General features: G+C 29.5%; 1 protein-coding gene and 1 long non-coding RNA gene across 2 annotated transcripts; one reads left to right on the plus strand and one right to left on the minus strand.

Annotated features, from left to right (window-relative positions):
- Positions 1 to 4,064: 4,064 nt before the first annotated feature.
- Positions 4,065 to 7,760, plus strand: LOC104649337 (uncharacterized). Its single transcript, XR_743289.4, has 2 exons — positions 4,065 to 4,164; positions 7,283 to 7,760. It is a non-coding gene; the product is annotated as an uncharacterized lncRNA (long non-coding RNA).
- Positions 7,506 to 15,423, minus strand: LOC101257300 (vacuole membrane protein KMS1). The gene is made up of 8 exons (XM_004247320.5): positions 14,922 to 15,423; positions 11,319 to 11,527; positions 10,598 to 10,676; positions 10,116 to 10,415; positions 9,479 to 9,633; positions 8,701 to 8,817; positions 8,270 to 8,449; positions 7,506 to 8,182 (listed from the first exon to the last, which is right to left on the minus strand). Exons 1-8 carry the CDS (start codon positions 14,995 to 14,997, stop codon positions 8,024 to 8,026), a joined length of 1,275 nt encoding a protein of 424 aa, XP_004247368.2. The 5' UTR covers positions 14,998 to 15,423; the 3' UTR covers positions 7,506 to 8,023.
- Positions 15,424 to 21,763: the final 6,340 nt, after the last annotated feature.

Consider the following 21,763-nt stretch of genomic DNA (forward strand, 5'->3'; position numbering starts at 1 on the left):
AATAATACAAAATTATTATAATTGATTATGTTTTTCCCCAAGTCTTTTATATTTAGCTAATTTGATTTTAGGAGACCTTTTTTTTTTTTGTACTTCTATAAATAGATGATTCTTTTTCTCATTTTTGAGGAAATTAAATCTTTTTTAGAGGCATAATTTTCGTTTAATGTTTTGTTTTCTCTTATATATTAATGAAAAAGAATAATTCATAAGCAGTTGTTAATGAAGGTGAGGTTGCTGAATTTTGAGGTGTCAATGTTAATTTATGCCGAATTGTACGTTCTGTGTTCTCGAATAAAATTTACTCGCAATATGTATTTAATTGAATACAAGTATACATATATCTTTTGATATACTGTTCATATTTTTTGCACGACCTCTTTTTTACTATAGTTTAATTTCTTTTCATACTTAATTCTGTTGTGCTTTACTTGAACTAATGAATTATCGATTTTCTACCGTCACAGAATAAAAGTTAGGCTACATAGATATCACTCTTCTCTTATTTCTTAAGTGTGTTATTGTATCTTATATGGTTAGCTTTTATATGACACTTGATAATTTTGATTCTTAACCTCTATTTCATATATAAAAATAACACTACACACACATTTAAGATGTTAAATATCAAGTTATAAACAAACTTTTTAATATTAAACTACTTATAGCATATTATTATCAAGTTATAGCATATCAAGAAATATTATATTATTCTCATTAATTTTTAAAAATAATAATTAACTTATTTAAATAATTCAATTACCATATTTAAACCAATGTAGTTAATTACACTTATTATTTTAAGTTACCTTTTTTAAACAAAACTCTTAATTAAAGTTATTTAAATTAAATAATATTTAGTTACCTTTTTTAAGATAACTACAAAATTTTAGGGATTTTATCAAAATCTAAAACAATTCAGTTATCTTTTTTAAACTAAACTCTTTAAATTTTTACTGATTAATTATACAGTTACCTTTTACAGTTTTAACTTTTTAAAATAAAATTATTATTAATTAAATTCACATTATATAGTTACCTTTTTAAAGACAAAAACTAAATAATAGGGATTTGATTTTAATTTACACCCTATTTTACAGTTACCCAATAATTACCCACCCCCATTCAAATCAATACACTACAATTTTTCCCCAATACACTCAATCTTCCCTCACACGCCTAAAACATCATCTTCCCCAAATTCCCTTACTGTTCCCCAAATCTTCCCATTATCCCTCACATATCAGTTCATCCCCCAAATCAAGCATCCATACTATGTTCGTATAGAATGTCGAAGAAAGGTAGTGAAACACCACGTAAAAGTAGAAGATTGGTCGATAAATCAAGATCGGAGGACTTTCATGCTTCTTCATTTAACATTTTGTCACAAACTCAAACACACAAATCAACTGGAAAAGAGAAATCTAGGTCAGTGAAATCGAAGATGAAAAAAACAAAAACAAAAACAAAGAGGCAAAGGAAAGAGAGAAGAAGAGGAAAGGAAAAGAAATTCAAGCATCATCTGAATTCGAGTATGATTTTGCTGACGAATTAATAAATACAAAATCAAAAAAAACAAAAGGCATTGAAATTGGTAGGTCAGAGATAAGCCACAAATAAACCAAAACAAGTTGTTAAGGTCAGTAAAAAGATTTTTTCAAATTTCAATTAAAATGTACGGTTTAGTTGTGTTTAATTTTGATTTTATTTGTCAATAGTATAGTACATGAAATTTGTATGATTTATATATGAGTTGAGTTTTTAGTATTGTATATTATAATTATATATGAATATTGTATGATTTAATATTGTATGATTTGTGAATATATAATTGGATTACAACAAAGTATGATTTTTGATAAATAATAATGTATTAATGTTGTATGATTTTGTGTATAAAATAATTACTATATTTCACTATAGGAATGTATGCATTAATGTATTAACTTTGTATGCTATGTGTATGAAATGCTATATTGTCTATTACAATATCAGTGTATGAATAATGTATTAGTGTTGTATGTCGTATATTTTTTACTATTATTAAAAGTATTAAAGCTGTATATTTTTTATGTTCTGATTTTGATGTATGAATTAATGTAGTGGTACTGTTTGAGTAGTAGTTTATAGTTTAAAAGTCATAAATTATTATTTTTTAAAAAAATTAAATATGTATTAATATTGTATGCATTGTGTATGAACTGATGTACAATTTTTGTATGCTTTGTATATGAATTGAATTCAATGTCCATTTAACATACCAATATATATATGATTTTATATGACATTATATAGTATGATAAATGTATTAGTTTAATTTACCAATTTTATAAGATAAGAAGATACAAATACATTTGTCTTCATGTATTAACATGAATGTGTTTGCGGATCTGTTGACCTTCCTAGGTCAAGACAAGTTTCAACAATTCTTACAAGAAACACCGTTTGAATTTTTTTATGATTTGCATGACATAAAAATCCAATGTCAGATGTTACGACATATATTTTCTTCTTGAAACTAAAAATGACAGGGATGACATGTTTGTTATGAATGTAAATGGTACAAAATTACATCTTGGGTTAAAAGAATTTGTTGTTGTAACCGGTCTAAAATGTGGACCAATTTCTGATTTTGTATCTGTACCTATCAAAATAATTCATACAAACTTCATACACATTTAATATATCATTCACTGACATATACATTATTTCAATTAAACAAAAAGAATATAGTTTCTATACAAAATTAATACAAAATATATATTATAATTTCAACAGAAACATATATTGTAAGTTTAACAAAATATAGATTTTCATACACAATTAATACAAGTTTCTTATAAATTTCATACACAATTAATACAATTTTCATACTTCACCAGTACACAGAATTACATCTTCTTACTTTTTGAATATTATCTGAGCAAGTTTTACCATTAAATACAAATTTTATATAATTTTTAGACATTATTCATATATTTGTAATACTTCACTTGTACAAAGAATTATATCTAATTATTATTTGTCTAGTTAATAAATGTACGTTTTTCTATTTTATTCACAAATCAGCTGACACGCGAATCTTCAATTTAATTACAACTCAAACACATTTATATTTACTTATCGTTTTTCAAAATGCCATACGTAACTTGATTGTTTATCCAAAAAAAAACATACAAACTATATTTTAGATCTAGCAATAAAAAAAAAATCGAACACTTTTATACATGTACAAAACAATAAATATAATTAAAACCAACAATTCATAATTAAAACAACAAATCATAACAAAAATCAATATGATGAATTCCACTTTCCACCATGTTTTATTAATATCGACACATTGTTCTCCATCAAATCAAATCAAATTGTTTTCAACGCCAAAATTTATTCAACTACTAATAAAAAATGAAAGTAAAATCTGCAAATCTCAAAAAGATTGTAAAATTTTGGAAAACAAAATGACATGTACGTTCATGCCAATTTGGTATAGCTTTTGAAGGAATTAAATAAAAAATTAATGTCATTTAAACTAATTTGAGAGAATTAAGGCACTAACTAATCTAAAAAAAATTAAAATCCCTTAAAACATGGTAATTTATTAACAGTAATTAATAATTATATTTAATTTATTTAATAAAAGAACTCATTTTCCATTATTAATTTTTCCCTTTTTTTAATTTATTTTTTATTTTAACAACTCTTTTTAATAATTTAAAATTAACATTATATATTTTTTTAAAATGCTATAACTTGAGATATTAAATGTTATACAATGAAATTCAAACTCTAGTGCTATAACTTGAGAATATTACTATAAAAAATGCTATATACCTAATTTACACATTTCATATTACTTGTGATTTTGAAGAGTCTCCAAAGATTATATAGAGAAAAAGTTTTTAAATATTTCATAATTATATTTGAAATTAAAGTTTATATTGGGCTTTGGGGTCCATAACATATGGATAAATTCAGCAATAATGTAAAGGTCCCCAACAGCAATTAAATTGACCTTTAGCTGATAACTATTATTCTACTACTTTTAGAAAAATAGAAAAAGCCAATAGTGAAGGGTATAAATAAACAATTAATCTTCAAATATTCTCTTGAAGCTTTTTTAGCTATGGACTCTCAAGTGTATCTGCATTTTGGAGAAAAAAGGTTAGATTTTTTAAAGTCTTAGAAAGATCAATATTAGTGAGTGTATAGGACGTATGTAGTTATCACGAATACAAAACAAAAAAAGCAAAACGAATACAGAAAATTTATTTAATCGATTTTAAATAGATCGATTAAGATCGAAGTATAGTTGATTGATTGATTTGATTACACAACATAGTAGAGGTAGGGAAATTTTGTGACTAATTGCTTGATATCTTGATTGCCTCTCTTCAAATTTTATGATGCAAATTCTAATTCTTCTTCTTTTAAAATTCTATCTTTGTTTTCTTTTTTTGGTTAGTTATTAATTTGTATAGGAAAAAATAATTCAAACTCGTAGACTATCAGGCTATCTAAAAATAGCGTTCACTATCTACTTTTTAATTGTATTTTTTTTTTAAAACGTCATCTGAAATCTCAAAATTAACAATTTGAAATTTCACTTGTAAATTTTAGAATAATAGTTATTTTCCCCCTGTACATTGTAAGATATTTGACATCATTTCTCTAATAATATTCTTACCAAAAATTTATGAATTAATTTAACTATCCAAGTTTTAAGTTTTGGAATATTATTCTCTCTCTTATCTCTACAAAGAAATAATACATTTTCTCCTTCTACTTTTGAAAAGACAAGTTAATTTTAATTATGGTCTTCTATTGACTGTATTTAATTAAAAGAATTTTAATTTAGTATCAATTATTGGAGTTCCTATGATGTCTTTCGATAGATAATATATTACATTAAAATTAAAAGGGAAAATACATAAAATTCTCTTCAAATTTTTATACAAAATTCACTTTAGCCTTGTAATTTATACGTGTTTAAATATTCCTAAAAAAACTTTCAGGTGAATTAAATAATATCTTATATATACAATATTAATTTCGTGATTGGGAAGTGATATACACTTGCTTCACATCTCAATGACACGTTGACAAGACGTCATATGGTAAATAAAATTAGTTTTCATTTCTTTTTTTCTTTTTCCGTCGAGGAAATATAGACAGAAAATAATTTGATAGAGAGGATAGGAACATGGAGCAGTTGAAGAAGACAACATGGGACCCACTTCTTTTCTTTTTGATTTTTTTTACTGTCGAAAACTTTTTAATTTATCACATCAGTCGCTAAGGTAAAATTTATTCACTTACAAATAGTTTGAGAGGGTATTTAAATACGTGTAAAATTATAATGCTAAAATATATTTTAATGACAAATTTAAGAGGAATTTCATGTATTTTCTTAAATTAAAAATTAAATTCTACTACACATTGGTGCATGTTTGTGTTACTTAGTCAATAAAGGACAGCGTAAACAAGTGCATTTAGGTTACCTTTCCATTGAAATGTACTCAGATAATAATTAATATAAATATTTTATGACAATATTCATATCCATTGATATATATATATATATATATATATATATATATATTCTTATGTTTTGAGAATTATTTTTGAAAAATAAATAATGAGGAGTGAAAATTTACTTGAAAAATAATAAAGTAAAATAAACAAATCGAAAAACAGATTGAAGAGAGTATTAGTCAACAAGTATAGTATTCTATATCTAACTCTTCTTGAAGTTGGATGATGCAAATATTCAAAGAAGACAAAATTGATAGATAACAAACAATTAACCTAACATTAGTGGAAATTTAGTGATGAAATTTCAAATCTCTTATTTTCTTCTTTTTCCTTTTTACATTTATTGACATATATATTATAAAATATTAATTAAAATTTATACGATTTAACTTTTAAAAAATAAAATATGCAAATCTATAGAGAAAGTATAACTCTATATATAAACATATGGTATTCTATTTATATAAATATTTGATGCGAGTAAACTTTTACTAAATTATGATGTGACAAAATCTAATGAAATAATGAGGAGATCTTTAAAAAGGTGATACTTGTCAAAAAAATAAGTTAAAACAAAGTAAATTGAAGAGAAATATAAAAGCAAACCATGTAGATATGAGTAACTTACTATTCAAGCCATTAAAAACAAATATTGGATCTACCACCAATATTATTATTATAAAAAAACTATACTATAGTTTCTGACAATGAAATCACCCAACCAAATAAAGCCCCACATTTCGATCAATAAGCCAAATTGGACCCCATTATTAACTTAATGCATTTTCTAGTCCCTACATATGCTTCATTAATATATAATTCCATCATTACTTAATTTGTCAAAAGTAGTTGCTTTCTTGTCTCCCCCACCCCACAATAACCTAACCCCTAGGGGGTGATAAAGATAATATTTTTTTAAATTTCATTTTTAGTATTCGATATCGATTTGATCAAATTTGAATTTAGTTAACAACATATTATATAATATAAAATGTTTCTTATAAAAATTATTTATATTAGCAAACTCAAATTTTTTGTTGAAATATCTTGAAGTATTTAACCTCAACTCGTATTGATGTTAGATAATATATATAATTACATGTACATGTACATATCCATTTTGGTTTATTTTCAAGTATATTAGACATCTTGATTATAGGAATCTAGGTTGAAACCAACTAATAAATATTCTATTAGTTGTCCTATATGAATTTTAATGGCCTAATGGGACAAAATTTTATTTAAGTGAAGATCTCTTTTAATAAATTAAATTAGTAGCTAACATGGACACATTATCTTTGGATTCTTATTGAAAGAAAAAAAGAATCAAAACTGATTTGTTAATTAAATCACCTGACCTGGAGGAAACTCAGATAACATAATAATTAATTATTGATTAATTAAGTTAACGACAGTACTAGTGATTAGGATCTTAATATTTTATGCCACGTAGACATGAAGACTGATGTGTGAAGGTTATTTAATGTTGAAATTATAAAATGACAAATTGGTTGTGGGTACAATTATCTTGATTTAAACGATGATTACTGACTATTAATCGAATAATTCATAAAATAATCAGGATTATACGAAGATTACGCGAGTGATGATGACACCTACTATATTCACAACTCCTATAGTATTTTATTATATAAAGTCGAACTTAATTGCTTCTTGAACACTCTTAACTCTTTTTTTATTACTTCCCCTATTCATTTTTACTTATTCATTCAACACTCTCCTATAGGTCAGAGTCTATCGTAACACAAGCATTAGTGACTAATCCTACGATTCAAACATATAACTTGTAAGTCAGACGAGGTGACTTTACGCTACTCCAAGGCTTCCGTTCATAACAAAACTGTGAAGCAGCTTTCCTATTTCAGACCTGTGACTATCAAGAATAAAAGTGTTCCGACTATCTATGAATGACCAGGATCAGAATGCCAATGGACGAGATCAGAGAGAAGAACATCAACGCACCAATGACGATGATACATAAAAAAAAATAATTTCAGCACACGGTACAATACAATCTCTTGCCTGTGCCAAACACCACTTAAAATGAATCGATGAATTTAAATGAAAGAAAAAAGAGGGAAGAACAGAGTACTGATGCTATACTAAAAAAAAAAACAGGCCTGTTTATAAATGCAGAAAATGTATCTTCACTTTCTAAATGTTGAAGCATTTGCCCAATAATGAGTTTTCCAGTTTCCTGATCACCAATTTTGTCAACAATGGCACCCCTAAATAATGTTTTTCTTGAAGTTACATAGTCAATGGACTTGTGAAACTAATGTTCTTTTGTACAAAGTTTGTGAAATGGACTTGCTGGTGCCGAGTCTCTAAGTAGCTTCCATTGTAGCCACCAATCGCTTCGTAAAACCCTATTTCTGACGATTTAACAAGGATAGATAGCGGAAAAGAAAAAGCTTGACCGAAAAACAAATCTATGAGAATGAAGAGGGGGTTTATCTGATTTCCTTCAAGATGATTTGTTCTTCAGACTAGCCAACTCCTCTTCTTGCTGTTTTTTTAAATACCGCTGTGCAGTAGCATTTACAATCTTAACGAAAAAGTTAAGTAGCATGATGGTTACCACGCCGTTCCAAACTGAAGCAAATGAGAAATCCCATTTGTTCACCTGACAAAGATTATGGAGTTTCAATTCAGATGAAGAACGATAAACTAAGGAATTTAATCACATAAAATAGTATTAGATGAACTATACCTTTATATTTGAAGTGGACGGAGTTTTGGTAGCCATATACTTGTCTTTCATGGAATGGAGCTTGGCAATGATTTTAGGTAACATGGTTTCGAGACCAGGTATAAAACTAAGCATCCGAATCATCTTGGTTTCCACCCAATAAAGAAGTTGATTGTTGCAAACAGAAATTATGAACACGGTCTGCAGAAGGATAGTCAAATACCACATCTCTCTCAGGATCGACATGTTAAATAAATTGGCAAGTCCGAAAAGGGTGGCCGAGAAAGCAAATGAAAAGATCATACATGACGCCAAAACTAAACTAAATTGGAACTGCATCTAAGATGTTGAAACTCATGAATGAAGAACATTAAAGTTGACAGACTAAACTAAATTGGAACTGCGTCTAAGATGTTGAAACTCATGAATGCAGAACATTAAAGTTGGCAGACCTGTATGTGAGTTTTAATGATGGCCTTTCCAATCAAAGTTGCAAAAAAGAACTTCCAAAATGGAATCCCAAATTGTCCACACATTATGCCAGCAAGATCAAATAGAGGATTAGGAACCTACAAAAGATACTTCCATCAGAACAGTCTATATACTATTTGAGAAGATATATCTGGATATTAACTGATAGATACCACCACATGCAGCTACCTCCAAAACTATAGAAAAACGAAAAGATAAAAGATAAACTGAAAGTATATTTGTCCTGTATGTCCCAGTTATAATTACTTTTTTGGAACTTATACTATTGCTTCCCAACTTTTGAATAATCACAATGCATTTTTGAAATCCACACAAAATTCCTTCGTGGAGATGCTGTATGACACAATTGTCAAAGTTACAGGACCAACACATTTGTTTGATTATTATAACGTCAAAGTTATATTTGCTCAAGTGACAAACATCCCCAAAAGCCAGTTTCCTCTGTCCTGCCGAACTTCTGGTCACCACCTTTACTACAGCTGTCTGTAGTTATGGGAAGTTCAGTGGCTTGCAGAGACATAATCAAATTAAAACCATAATTATGTACTAAAAGCCAAAACTGTTTTTCTACAGTCAGCAAAACATCAACTTCACTTTGGGGTTGGGGAGAGGATGATGCTCTAGTGTATAGCTTAAGGAACATAAAATCTGCATACAAAACTAAGGTCATCAAGTTTATCCTCCGTGCATGTTATCCGGATGTTTAGAAGATAGATTTAAATATAGAATTGGACTAACCGAAGCAAGTATTAGAATTGTGAAGAAGTTCAAACATTGTGCATGGGAAAAAAACCAGCGCTTCATTTGAGTCAGACGAGTAGCTATAAATCCATTGTTTTCAGAAGAGGCATCTAGTTCTTCCATTGCTTCTACTTTACTGCCTGAGAGGCTTGCTGCATAAAGGTATGCAAATATATTAGCTTCAAAATGCTCTTTTGCGTCCGACAAGATTGAGAACATATAGAAAATACAAGTCACCAAATTATGGTCTTGTTAATCAAAAATTGAAAAAAATAAAACTAAAATATAGTAAAGGCTATGCATATCTAGGCTCCCAAGGCACACTGATTGACCGAGGAAAATCAAATTCCTATCACTGTTCAAGAAAATTGAAGGCCCGGACGACAAAGCAAGTCCCGTAAGACACATATTTAAAACTCAAAAAGTTAATCAAATTCCTATCACAAATAACTTAATTCTCGATTGAAAAAAAGGGGTGAACTTTCCATATTACAATATCTTCAAACCACTGCAAGGTTGAATAACAGACTAATATACTAAGACCAGTAGCTTCAAAATAGGTCTGTGCTGCAGGTTTGAACTATCTACCCAATACAAGATGTAGGCTTGTAGACAAAAGATAGTGTAGACAAACCTGCTCTTGAAATAAAATATGGGGGAAGCTCTCCAAGTGCGGTTCCAAGGCCCCATAAAACAGCCTCTAACTGCACTTGGAGCAGTATGCTACTAAGAGGAACACTTGTGCCATGTGAAGATGAAAATACAGGGGGGCCAAACTCTGAACAATCTTTGTGAAGCCATAAAGGAGTTTTTTGAAATTGTATTGTATCATAGGGAGCCATTTTGAGGTCAACTCGCCCACACTTCATTGCCTTTATCGTAAATAAAGCAATGTGAGGGCCCAGATAAAGGACAAAAGTGTGCAAACCAGACCCTGCAACATGGCAACAAAATAGAGGATCAAAGATTTTTTATGGAAAACCTAGAAAAAAGTAGTTAAATCCCTATTACTATCAGCAAGTTCTTTTTATGGAGACTCAAGTAGATAGGTCTCCCTCCAATATAGAAGCCATTAAACATAAGAAGCTAAAAAATCTAACAGTGAATGCTGCTTACCAAGGCCAATAGAAGACGCCACACCAAGAGCCACCCACCATAATCCAAACTGGAGATATCTACCAACCTCCTCAACATGCTGCATTGAAGCACACATGTTCTATTAGCACTGAAAGGACTGAGTTTAAAATACAACATAATAGGTACCACAAAACAACCAAACAACGCCTCTTCGAAACTAGTTGGGTGACTATATGAGTCCTCTATATCTATCCCAATCCTTTCGGCATCAGATGTATCATAGAAGCTGAGGGAAATAGATATATACCATTTTTTAACTCCTCAACAAAATAATTGAAAATTGTCAAAAGGATCCGAATAAACAGTTCACTTAGTGATGTAACAAAGGAAAACCCAGTTTTAAGTTGACCAATTGTCGACTTCCAGTAACAAGAAATAAAGTTCTTTTTCTTAAGTAGACACATGTTTGTGTTAAGTAACGCTGGTATCCATCCTAACTTGCGCACACCTCAACTACAACACCAATTACATATTGCCTCCCACCAGCACATATATCACATCGCGACCACCAAGGCTAAGGCCAATGTGAATAAACACCCAGTGTTTTTATTGTTTTTTTTGGAATTTGAACCTTGGTCTCTCAGGGCATTTACAACGTCGACCACAAGCCCCGCCCTTGGGTGCAAGACATATATTATGATGATGCTACAAGTAACCATCCTTTTCCACTACAAAAGCATCTGAAATTGATGAAGCATACCTTTACATGAGGACCATCGGTTGTCACAAGCAGTATTAAGGCAAGTCCAGCAATCATACTGAAAAGCATACACCATCGATGCGACAAAAGATATGCTATCGACCTCATAAGATACTGCATCATTGCCATACTGAAAAGCTTGAGTGTTCTGAAAGGCTGTGTCAACAGATTCAAATTTTCTAAATCCTTTTGATGCTTCACAGTAAGATCTGCAAGGCAATAGCAATTAACTCAGTCGAGTAACTTTAGAAAGCAAATGTCTCCTTCTCTTTAACAGGTGTATACATACACACACACACACACACTCTCTGTTAAGAATATAGACTGTCCCCTTGGTTTGTGACATTTTGTCCCCTTACCTTCTTCTCTTTTCAAATCTGTCTAGACAATGAGCATCACCAATAAGCTTTCTTCTAAAATGTGCTAAATAATTATATGCAAACTGGAACACATTCTCCTTCCTACAATATGCCAAATAGATAAAATATTTTCGTTTCTTATTGTATAGTTTTTTTTCTTTGATGGGTCGATCGTTTCTTTTAGATCAACCAAATTGATGAGACATGCCTATTACTTTACTTTCTAATTTGTTCAATCATATCAATTAGAACTTTTGAGTTTTCTCATTGATAATTCTACAATTATTTTTTAAGAAAAGAATTGAATTACTTGTTCAGTTATTTAAAGTGTACTATTTGTTATCCTCATACATACCATGATACCAGAGGTATAACATACGCTTCCAAATATTAGAACTTTTACCTCTACAAGTTACTTTTTTATTCTTTTATCTCTATAAGTTACACAATCTAAAAGATAATACCTTCTAAATTTGGCGATAAAAACAGTTCCTAAAAAACCTACTTTCCAAGTTCTTTTTATTTAGAAAGGTAAGTGTTACTTTCTGAGAAGTTCGATATATCATAGTTCAAGACCATGAATGTTTCAATTTCTAAAAATTCTCTTCTGGCCGCACCTACCTTTAGTTGTCTTTCCATGTATTAAGAATCAAAAGGACATTCCAAATCTCATGTCTTTATAAAAATATACAGAGAAGCACCAAGCATGATGTAGTTCTAGCTCATCATGTTGATCAGGCATCTAGTAACCATACGCTAAATGATATTATCAAACGAAAGCCGCACTGCTCTACCCAGAATTGGAATAAATATGGCACTGTTGCGGACAACAAAAGTCTCAATCGAAATAGATTGGGGCTTAAATAAAAGGAGAAAACAACTACCAAAAAATAGGGAAAAAGATATTGGGAAAAATCACAAACTTCAAAGGCCTTAACATTTCACCTTCACCCAATACTAGGTTGTGTGACCTAGTGGTCAATGAAGTGGTTGAGAGCCATGAGTTCCCAGTCGAGACCAAAAAAACACTAAGTGATTCTTCCCATCTATCTCATAGCCTTGGTGATCAAAGTTACATGGTACCTATTGCTAGTGGGGGGTGGCTTATATCCTGAAATTAGTCAAGGTGCGCGAAAATTGGCCCAAACACCACATTCATGAAAAATAATTGATAGAAGAAGGTGGACCCCCTTCTCATTCGAAAGCATGTGCTTTAGAAAGTGCTTCGGCACATAAGAAACTATCTCAAAAAAATAGATGTAAGAGATATAAACATAAGTACAACAAAGTGGGATCCTAGCTTTTCGAATCCTCAACTAACTCTGTTGGGGTCTGGATTATACCTTAATAACAAATCTGGGGCAATACTAAGCAGGATTCACATGGAATTTAGCATATTGGCTATAAGTAATTCACTTCAATCTGACTTCATCCATCTTTAAACCAGTGCAGATATGGTTCAACGTATGAAATATGTTCCACTGACTTTAATCCCTGTCATTTATTATTCTATGTTGTACATTTTACTCCAAGTATTCAAACTAAAAGGGGGCATTTGGTAGAGAGTATACTAGGAAAAATAATGCATGTGTTATCTTTGTGTATTACTAGCTAGTATCTTTTCAAACCTATCTCTTGCATTACTTATACACTCTATTGTGTATTAAGGTGTGTATTACTAATACCATGGATTTGTAGGTTAGGTATTAGTAAAGCAATGGTTTCAATATATGCATTAGCATGGTTAAAAACTCAATTGCCCCTCAAAACCTTTTTCACGTCTTTTCCACCATAATTGTTGACTATAACCTTGTAAATAAATTTTTTTTTATACAATGCATGCTCTTTTTAATGCACCAAAAGAACAATGCATAAAAATATGCTATGTATAATAAATGCACGCATTACTAACCCACTATATTTAGCATTATTCTTATATACTCTATCAAAACGACCCCAAAGAGTATTATCTAGTTTAATGCTTGGCTGTGCTAAAAATGGACTACTGACACAGCAATCTCCAAATGTAGAAGATGATCTTTAACCAAATTAGAAAACTAGGATGAAGCTTAAACTAATCTAGTCCGGATGAGAACCTACTATATGGTACTACTTTGAAACACTTCATCTTATATTTAAATGCCAATGAGACATCAAGCCCACAATTATAAATAACTGTCTGTTCCCCAAAAAGAAGCTAATGAGATGACCTTATTATACCAAATGACGAGTACAGGACTTCCAGCATAGGAGTTCACTATCTGAGTACATAGGGAAAACAGGAAAATGTTCAATAGAATTCGGCATATGATCACGAAGACTAAGGTGCATAGAGTAGGACATGAATGACCAAGTTTCTTCTGTCACAGACTGATACTTCTCCTGATAAGTGTCACCTTTGTGATGCTACAGCCAAACAATCCATTCAAAATGCAACAAAAACTGCAGACATATCCTCTCTCTTGACTGTCTGTAACGTCTATATAACACTCTCCAGTCTCCACAGTGACTGGAAGGAGTAAAACAGACAACTGCTTAGATACATACTAAAAGAAAATGCTCCCATCCCATGAAGAAGGATACATCAACCAAAATGAATAATGGGTTCAGCATTCATGTTTCGATAACATAAACAAAACAAAAAACACAATGATAGAAGCTGAACAAATACAAACAACTTAAATTAACAACGTATTGCCACATCGATATTCCTGATTCCACGTGCCTCGGATGATCCAAAAAACTCATTGCTATATCTCAATAACTCCATACCTTGTTGCGCGACCATGACGCTGTACTAATATTGACCCATTACAATCTTTTTTCTTACTTAAGCATTTTCCTTACTTTTGATTCCATGTATCTAGATTCCTCAACAATAAATTTTCCAAGAGTCTTCATAAAAACAAGCAATTACGAGAAAAATAGCTACACATCCCATATCAGGAGAAATTACAATAACCTATATTTTGTCTCCACCCCACCCCACCCCCACCCAACAAAACACAATTGTTCATTAATTCAACATTAAGGACTCAGATTTACACCTTCATACAGTAGATGCAGTCATCAAATTAACAAAGATGCTAACTTTATTTATTTCTAGCAAGTATTAATACATTCCCATATCCAAAATCACAATCTAATCTATTAACAACTCTATTTTTCTTTCTTTTTTTTTCTCTTCCCTAGTTATCCATTAAAAATAAAATAAAACAAAGAGAAACCCAAACCAAAAACTTGCCTGAAATTGCCATCTCTTTAACTGGAGAAGCAGAACGAGAATTTTTCTGTGATGCTGTTTTCTTCTTCGACCCCATTGCTAATTGTGCCTTCCACCTTAAAAAGATTCCTTTTTTACAACCCAATTACTGTTGGATTGCAAAGAAAACTTTCGAAAAAAGAAGAAAATCAATCAATTCGATTACAGAAAGAATCGATTTTTTGAAGAGATCTGAGGGCTGTAAACAAGAAAATCTAAGTGGGTTTGCGTCAGATCCACTGTTTGAGCTCTCTCAGGGGGTCGTTTTTTTCAAACAATGGGGGCGACCCAGATCATCTGGGTTAAACAAAAACTACTATTATAAATATATATATCACAATATAAATAAATAAGGTGAATAAATAAATAAAGTTGATAAATGCAGTATTAGCTTACAATTGACAATATAGTACTACTATATTGGTAGATACAATAAATAGAACTATTGGACCTTCCGTCCAACTACACGGGATTTATTGATATCGAGACGAGATAGATAATGATAATACATATTTTAATTTATTTTGAAATAAATAAATATTTTAATTAATATAAAATTAAATAAATAGATATATAAATTCTATGTGACGATTTACGTGTGTGATATATTCAAACTGATTTGTATAATACTATGTGAGGATTTACTTGTTCATCGTTATATGATTATAGATGAAAAACAATTTCAAAAGGAAGAAAAAATGACAGACGTCTTAGTTATTAAGTAGATGTGATAATTTTTAATTAAGTGTTAATGACATTAAAGGGCATTCCAACCCTATGCTTTAATTTACTCTCTAAATATAAGTTCAAAACCAACAAGGTCTACTATTTATGCAAAGGGTTTACTTTTCTTTCCTACCGTCAAGTCTTCATGTTATTATACTAAATTATGATTGAAAATATATCCTAGTTGGTGATGGTGGCGGTTAATGATATTGATTTTGAGTGCCGATGGATGTTGGTTTAGACAATTGATGTGGATATGTATACCTGGTGGTGATAGATGACAGTATTAGTTAATGATTAATGGTGATAACTAATAGTAATTATTGAAGATGATAGTGACAGTCATTGATATTGAATGCAAGGCAAAGATGAACATTGACCAAGAGAAATGCAAATATAGAATTATAGAGATAGTGAATAGGAAAACAAAATGTAAAGAGAAATAATGGATTACTTATGGTGATGATCGATGACTATTATGGTAATGATAATTATGTATAATAGTTAATAATGATGATGACTTACTGCACTGATTGACGACAATAAATTATTGATCGTGAATTCGTGATAGTTTGATAATAGCGTTCGAGAGTGATAACAATTATGAGAGTGGATGTGAATATTGTGAAAAAATTTCATCTTTGCAGAGGTCCTTGAATATATAACATTTTTCTTGTTAATCTTCATCGTACATATCTATTAAGGTCCATTAAGAAAATTTTAAAGTAATGAAAATAAATACTATCTTATAAATGTAAATTATATAACTAAGATTCAAGCATAAATTTATAAAATTAACAAATTTTTAATGATCAAGTCGCATATCTTCATGAAATACAATAAATAAGGCCCGAAAGGTTTAATGAAAGGAAAAACTATAAAAGGAAAAACTATATAAATAAGTCATAAAATTCATAATAATAATTATATTTTTAAAGTAATTTAAAAAATATTTATTCTCTCAAAAACTTTATATAGCTTATACCTTCATTTATTAAGGTCGATATTTCTCACTTAATTGATACTACATCAATATATATGTATATATTATATATTATCAGTTTTAGTGATATCAATACAATATATAATATTGATTTAATTTTATTAAGCAAAATTCATTAGGAGTATGTAGTGCAATTATTTAGTAAAGTACTATAACTACAAATGGATATTTATATATTTATAATTATTTTGCTTTACAAGATATTTGCTTAGTTTCTTGAAAATTACAAAAAAAAAAAAATTAAACCTAAAAAGAAAAAGAAGCATTATGATGGGGAATTGAACTGTTTGATGTGATACTTAATCTTAAGGAGTTTTATAACTGCACCTAGAGCCGTCAAAATGGGCTTGACTCGTGTGGTTGTTCCAATTTAATCCTTGAAATAAGTGGACTTGGGTTTAGTATTTTTTGCCTATTTATGAACGAGACTTTTTATCCCGTCTCATTTGACCCGTGCGCCTCATAAATCAAACCCGCAAGCCTCAGAGGTCAGCCTGTGGGCTATTAATTTTTTAAAATATTTTTATATGTATATTTTTAATAGTGTTTTATTTGTAAAGATTTTATAAATAAATATTTTGAAAAATAAAAAATCAAGTATTTTGCAATATCATCTTGCGTGGTAAATTGTAGATGAAGATGAACTTCTTAAGGAAATAATATCACATGTTGATTCAAATGTGATCGATGGTGAAAGTAGAAGCGGAGTTGTAAAACATTAATTACTGAGTCGTGTAATATTTAGAAATTTAGATTTGTTAAGTATTAAGTTGTCTTGTGTTGCTGGAAATCTTTTAAACCAACTAGTTTTTTGTGGGAAAAATGATGGAATGATCAACATTTATCCGCTAAATCTTATGTTGGCTATTATGTATTTTTGTAAGTATTCACCAAAGTGTGTGATTCATAAATGTATTTTTATAACTATTCACCAAGTGTGTGATTTATAAATGAATTTTTATATGAATTGATATCGTGTTCATAGATGTCAACATTCGATACTCTTTCTAAGAGAGTAATATTGTTCATTTTATGGTTGAAGGGTCAACCTGTCCCAACCCGTGGCCCACTTAGGGCTGGATAGGGCCGCTATTTTATTGGCCCTTTAATTAAAAGGGTCAGCACGTCCCAACCCATTTAACTCTTAGTTGGATTGGGCCAGCTCATTTTGACACATTTAACTGCACCAATAATTTTTCTTTGTTATTGAGGGGGTTCAAAATATATTTATCTATAAAAATACAAAATTTACGTTATATATATCGTTTAATTTTTTGTCAAAGCGGTTCGGGTGAACCCCTGGACCCAAAGTGGATCCGCCCGTACACACACTAATCAAAATTTTTAAAGAGATCAAGCAACATCTGACTTGGAGATGTATTCTTTATAGTGCATTTTATATAGCACGTCAACGTACGTAAAAAGTTTATCAAACTGTTGAAAGTTAAAAGAGCAAAAAAGGTCAGCTAGTGAATGAAAAACTCTTTGATCCTTTTAGAAAACTATTGTGAAAGAATTAGTTGATTATCACAACCTAAGTTTATAGCATGTATTGCTGCTTAATTTGGTATAATAGGCCTCAAATATTTACTTAGTGGGTTATAACTTATAACTATATCATCCATTCCAAAAGTGTGTATCATGAAATTTGTGGTTTGTCTTTGTGTCTATATTTCTTTATTTCTTATGATGTGTGTTTAATTATACAAAACTTTAATTGTTTCTCTCTTCTATTCGATATATGATCTTTTTTTTTTTTTAATGCTACATGTGCAATATTAAAAAATAGGTAGAGATTCAATTTGAAATAGATTTAATGTGACACATATTTGGAATAAATAATTTTATGTGCCACATATTTGGAATTGAAATGGAAGGTCAAAGCTAACTTACGTATAATTTCATTAATCTTATGATATGCATTTTGGTATAATTATATATTAGATAATTTTATCTATCAAATCTCTTATTCGAATGAGAGAAAAAAAAACTTAGTGATGTTTTTATTTATCTTACTAATTATATATTTATATTCAATCTTTACCTTCAATTAGAACATCCCAAACTTATATTCCAAATCTTAGAAGAACTAGTTTGTAAAATTGAAATTTTGAATTTTTAAATTAAAAATATGACTATATATAACAAAAATATAAAACAAGAATTTCGTTTTAAATGTCAAGTAAATTGCATATGGCAAGCATATGCGTATTAGGAAAATATTTACTTATAATTTATTTACTTTATTATTTATAAAAAGACACATGATATCAGGATGAAGGTACACGATGATTTGATACAGAGGATTGAAGAAGAGCATCAATTAAAAGTTTGTTATTTGAATGTTTTGATTCAATGAATGATCGAATAGCTCGATTTTTTTTAAATTATTGGGTTAATTAGATGGTCATTCTGAGAAAATAGGAGGAAAATTCGTGGCTCAAAATATAACGAAAGGAGAAGGAAAAGGACTCGTGTTTTTGAAAACAGAGAATAAAAGGACAAAAGAATAGCAACGCCAGATATATCCATAAGAGATTTTGTAAATTACAGAGGAATATTAGCTGACACGTATAACAGTTATTTCCAGATGAAACATTTCTGTTGAGCCTAGTACTTTAGGGTTCTAGTGAACCTCTCCTATTGGTTATTCCATTACTTTGGGTGCCCATACAATTTTTTCTCCTAATTGATTGAGCTTTGTCGATATTTAAATAATACGTCGATATTCTTATACTTCAAGCTCTATATTATTTCTATATTTTTTACCAAGTCTTAGATCTCAAGCAACTTTAAGCTAAACCATCTCCAAATTCAAAACCAAACACATTTTATTATTTTCAGGTTCGTACTAAAATAGCAAATAATTTAATTTTAATCTATATTTCGCTTGACATATTTCACTTTGCTCTAAAAATGTAAAATTTACAAGAAACAGTAAAGGAAAATATTTGAAAAATTTTCTGTGTATTCCTTTCTTCTTGTAAGCTTGTATATATACAAGTATTATGAAAATTCAAGAACCTTCTATTCCTAACAAACTATACAGCTGTTCTAATTCTATTTGTTTAAAATATAACAAACTTTTATTCTCTACAAAATCTGAATCTGGGTAGCGTAAAATAAGGTATATACAATGTTGAGAAGACATAAAGATTTCATATCTTTGAATCTATGTTTGGGCCTTCATTTCTGATTTCCGTTTTTGAGTCTCAAGGCCCAACTTTGCATTCCTGTTCAATATCGTGGCTGAAGTGATTCAGCCCACTATTTCTGGAGCCCCAATATCATTGCTGAAGTGATTTGAAACGACCCTCGTGTGATCTGAAACAATTGAATCTCTTCGATATTTTCCAAGATGATTATTACTCTTACCTTTCTCTTCGTCTTTCTTATCTTCATTTCTGAACTTCTTATTTTCAACAAAAAAATAATAAGTTCATTTGACAACATTTCTACTTATTAATTATTAAAGAGCATATTCACCAAGTTAAATTAATACACATATCCCTAATCTCATTACAAATTCAACTAATACCATTTCTTCAACTAAATAATATGAACAAATCAAACCTCCAAAGTCTTTGGTTCAAAGTCTTAAAGGTCCTACAGTATTTATAGTTGTGTTGTGTGTAAATCTTCTTTTTTTAAAAATAAAATATATATATATATATATATATATATATATATATATATATAAAATCTTAATCCACGTTATTCACACGTGTTTGTAGGACAAAGTTGGTTTAATTTAAATAATTTAAAAAAATAGAGTAATCACGATATAATTTTGCAATGGCTAGAATATATTATTGGGCAGATATTTATAGCTAACTTTCAACGTATTTAAAGAGGCAACAGTGGACTTTGAGGATGCAGAGTGTAATTTACGTCATCATTGAAAGAAGCTTTAATAAAAGAAGAAATATTTATGTCCATAGATTTTATTTTAAATTATTAAATTTTCAAACAAGTATTTGTTTATCAAATTGTATTATTATTCCAGCTTCAAATTAAAAATTAACAAAAGTTAATATTATTTGACATATATAAGGATAATATATCAGGATAATTATGTAGTTGTTTGAGTTATGGAATCATAATCTTCAATAAAGCAAACATGAATTATGGTGCAGTAATGTTGAATCATGGTGGAGTAATGTGACAGTTCTACTCTTAATCAAATATTCTGAGCATGAGCTTTGAGTATAAAGAAAATTTTGTTTGAAACTTTATCCCAAAATAAAAAGAAAAAGTTAGAATATGTAAGCGACTTTTAAGAGAAAATACAAAAATATTTTACTTTTCAAAAAAATTACACGAAATAAAGGAATGATTGACAATACACACAATTAAAGGAGAAAATAAGACCCAATAGCAAATGACGAATTAAAATCAAATTGTGATGATTGACTGGAATCCCTTCACCTTAATCATATATCTTGAATTTAAACCCTTTGAATAATTCTTTTTTGTGTGTGTGAGAAAAACTCCGCCAAAAAATAATCAAATATTAAACACAAAGTAAAAACAACTTAGAGTCATTATCAAGAATATTATAACTTCATAAATAATCAATATTTCTAAAATGAAGTTGGCATGGAGTTTTAATTTGGTGAGGTGATAGTGAACTCGTTTTTTGGTCCAAGGTGTCCTTCTTTATAATAATAATAATAATAATAATAATAATAATAAGGATAGTGATTGGATTTTTATAAAATCCATAATAATATATGCTTCTTAAATATCATCCCCTTATTTCTTTAAATATAAGAATCATTTTAGTCAAAACAATTTAGTCCAAATTATCCGTCTTTAAAGAAACTTATTGCTCGAATTAATGATATATGCAATCTTTTAAACATATTGAAACTAAAATAAGGGACAATTTGAGAAGAAATAAAACATGATTAAAGTCAGATAATTTTTGTAACTAATATATGTATCAAACCTTGATAATAAATTTAAAAGGGCGGAGGAGTATCAATATCACTACGTCGCCTCTCTCCCTCAAAAACTCACTCGTCACTCTCCCTCTCGCTTTTATACAAACACAAATTTGTATAAAGCGAGAGAAAATTATATATATACATAT

Source organism: Solanum lycopersicum, chromosome 9 (assembly GCF_036512215.1).
Source record: "Solanum lycopersicum chromosome 9, SLM_r2.1".
In the NCBI taxonomy this organism is placed as follows: domain Eukaryota; kingdom Viridiplantae; phylum Streptophyta; class Magnoliopsida; order Solanales; family Solanaceae; genus Solanum; species Solanum lycopersicum.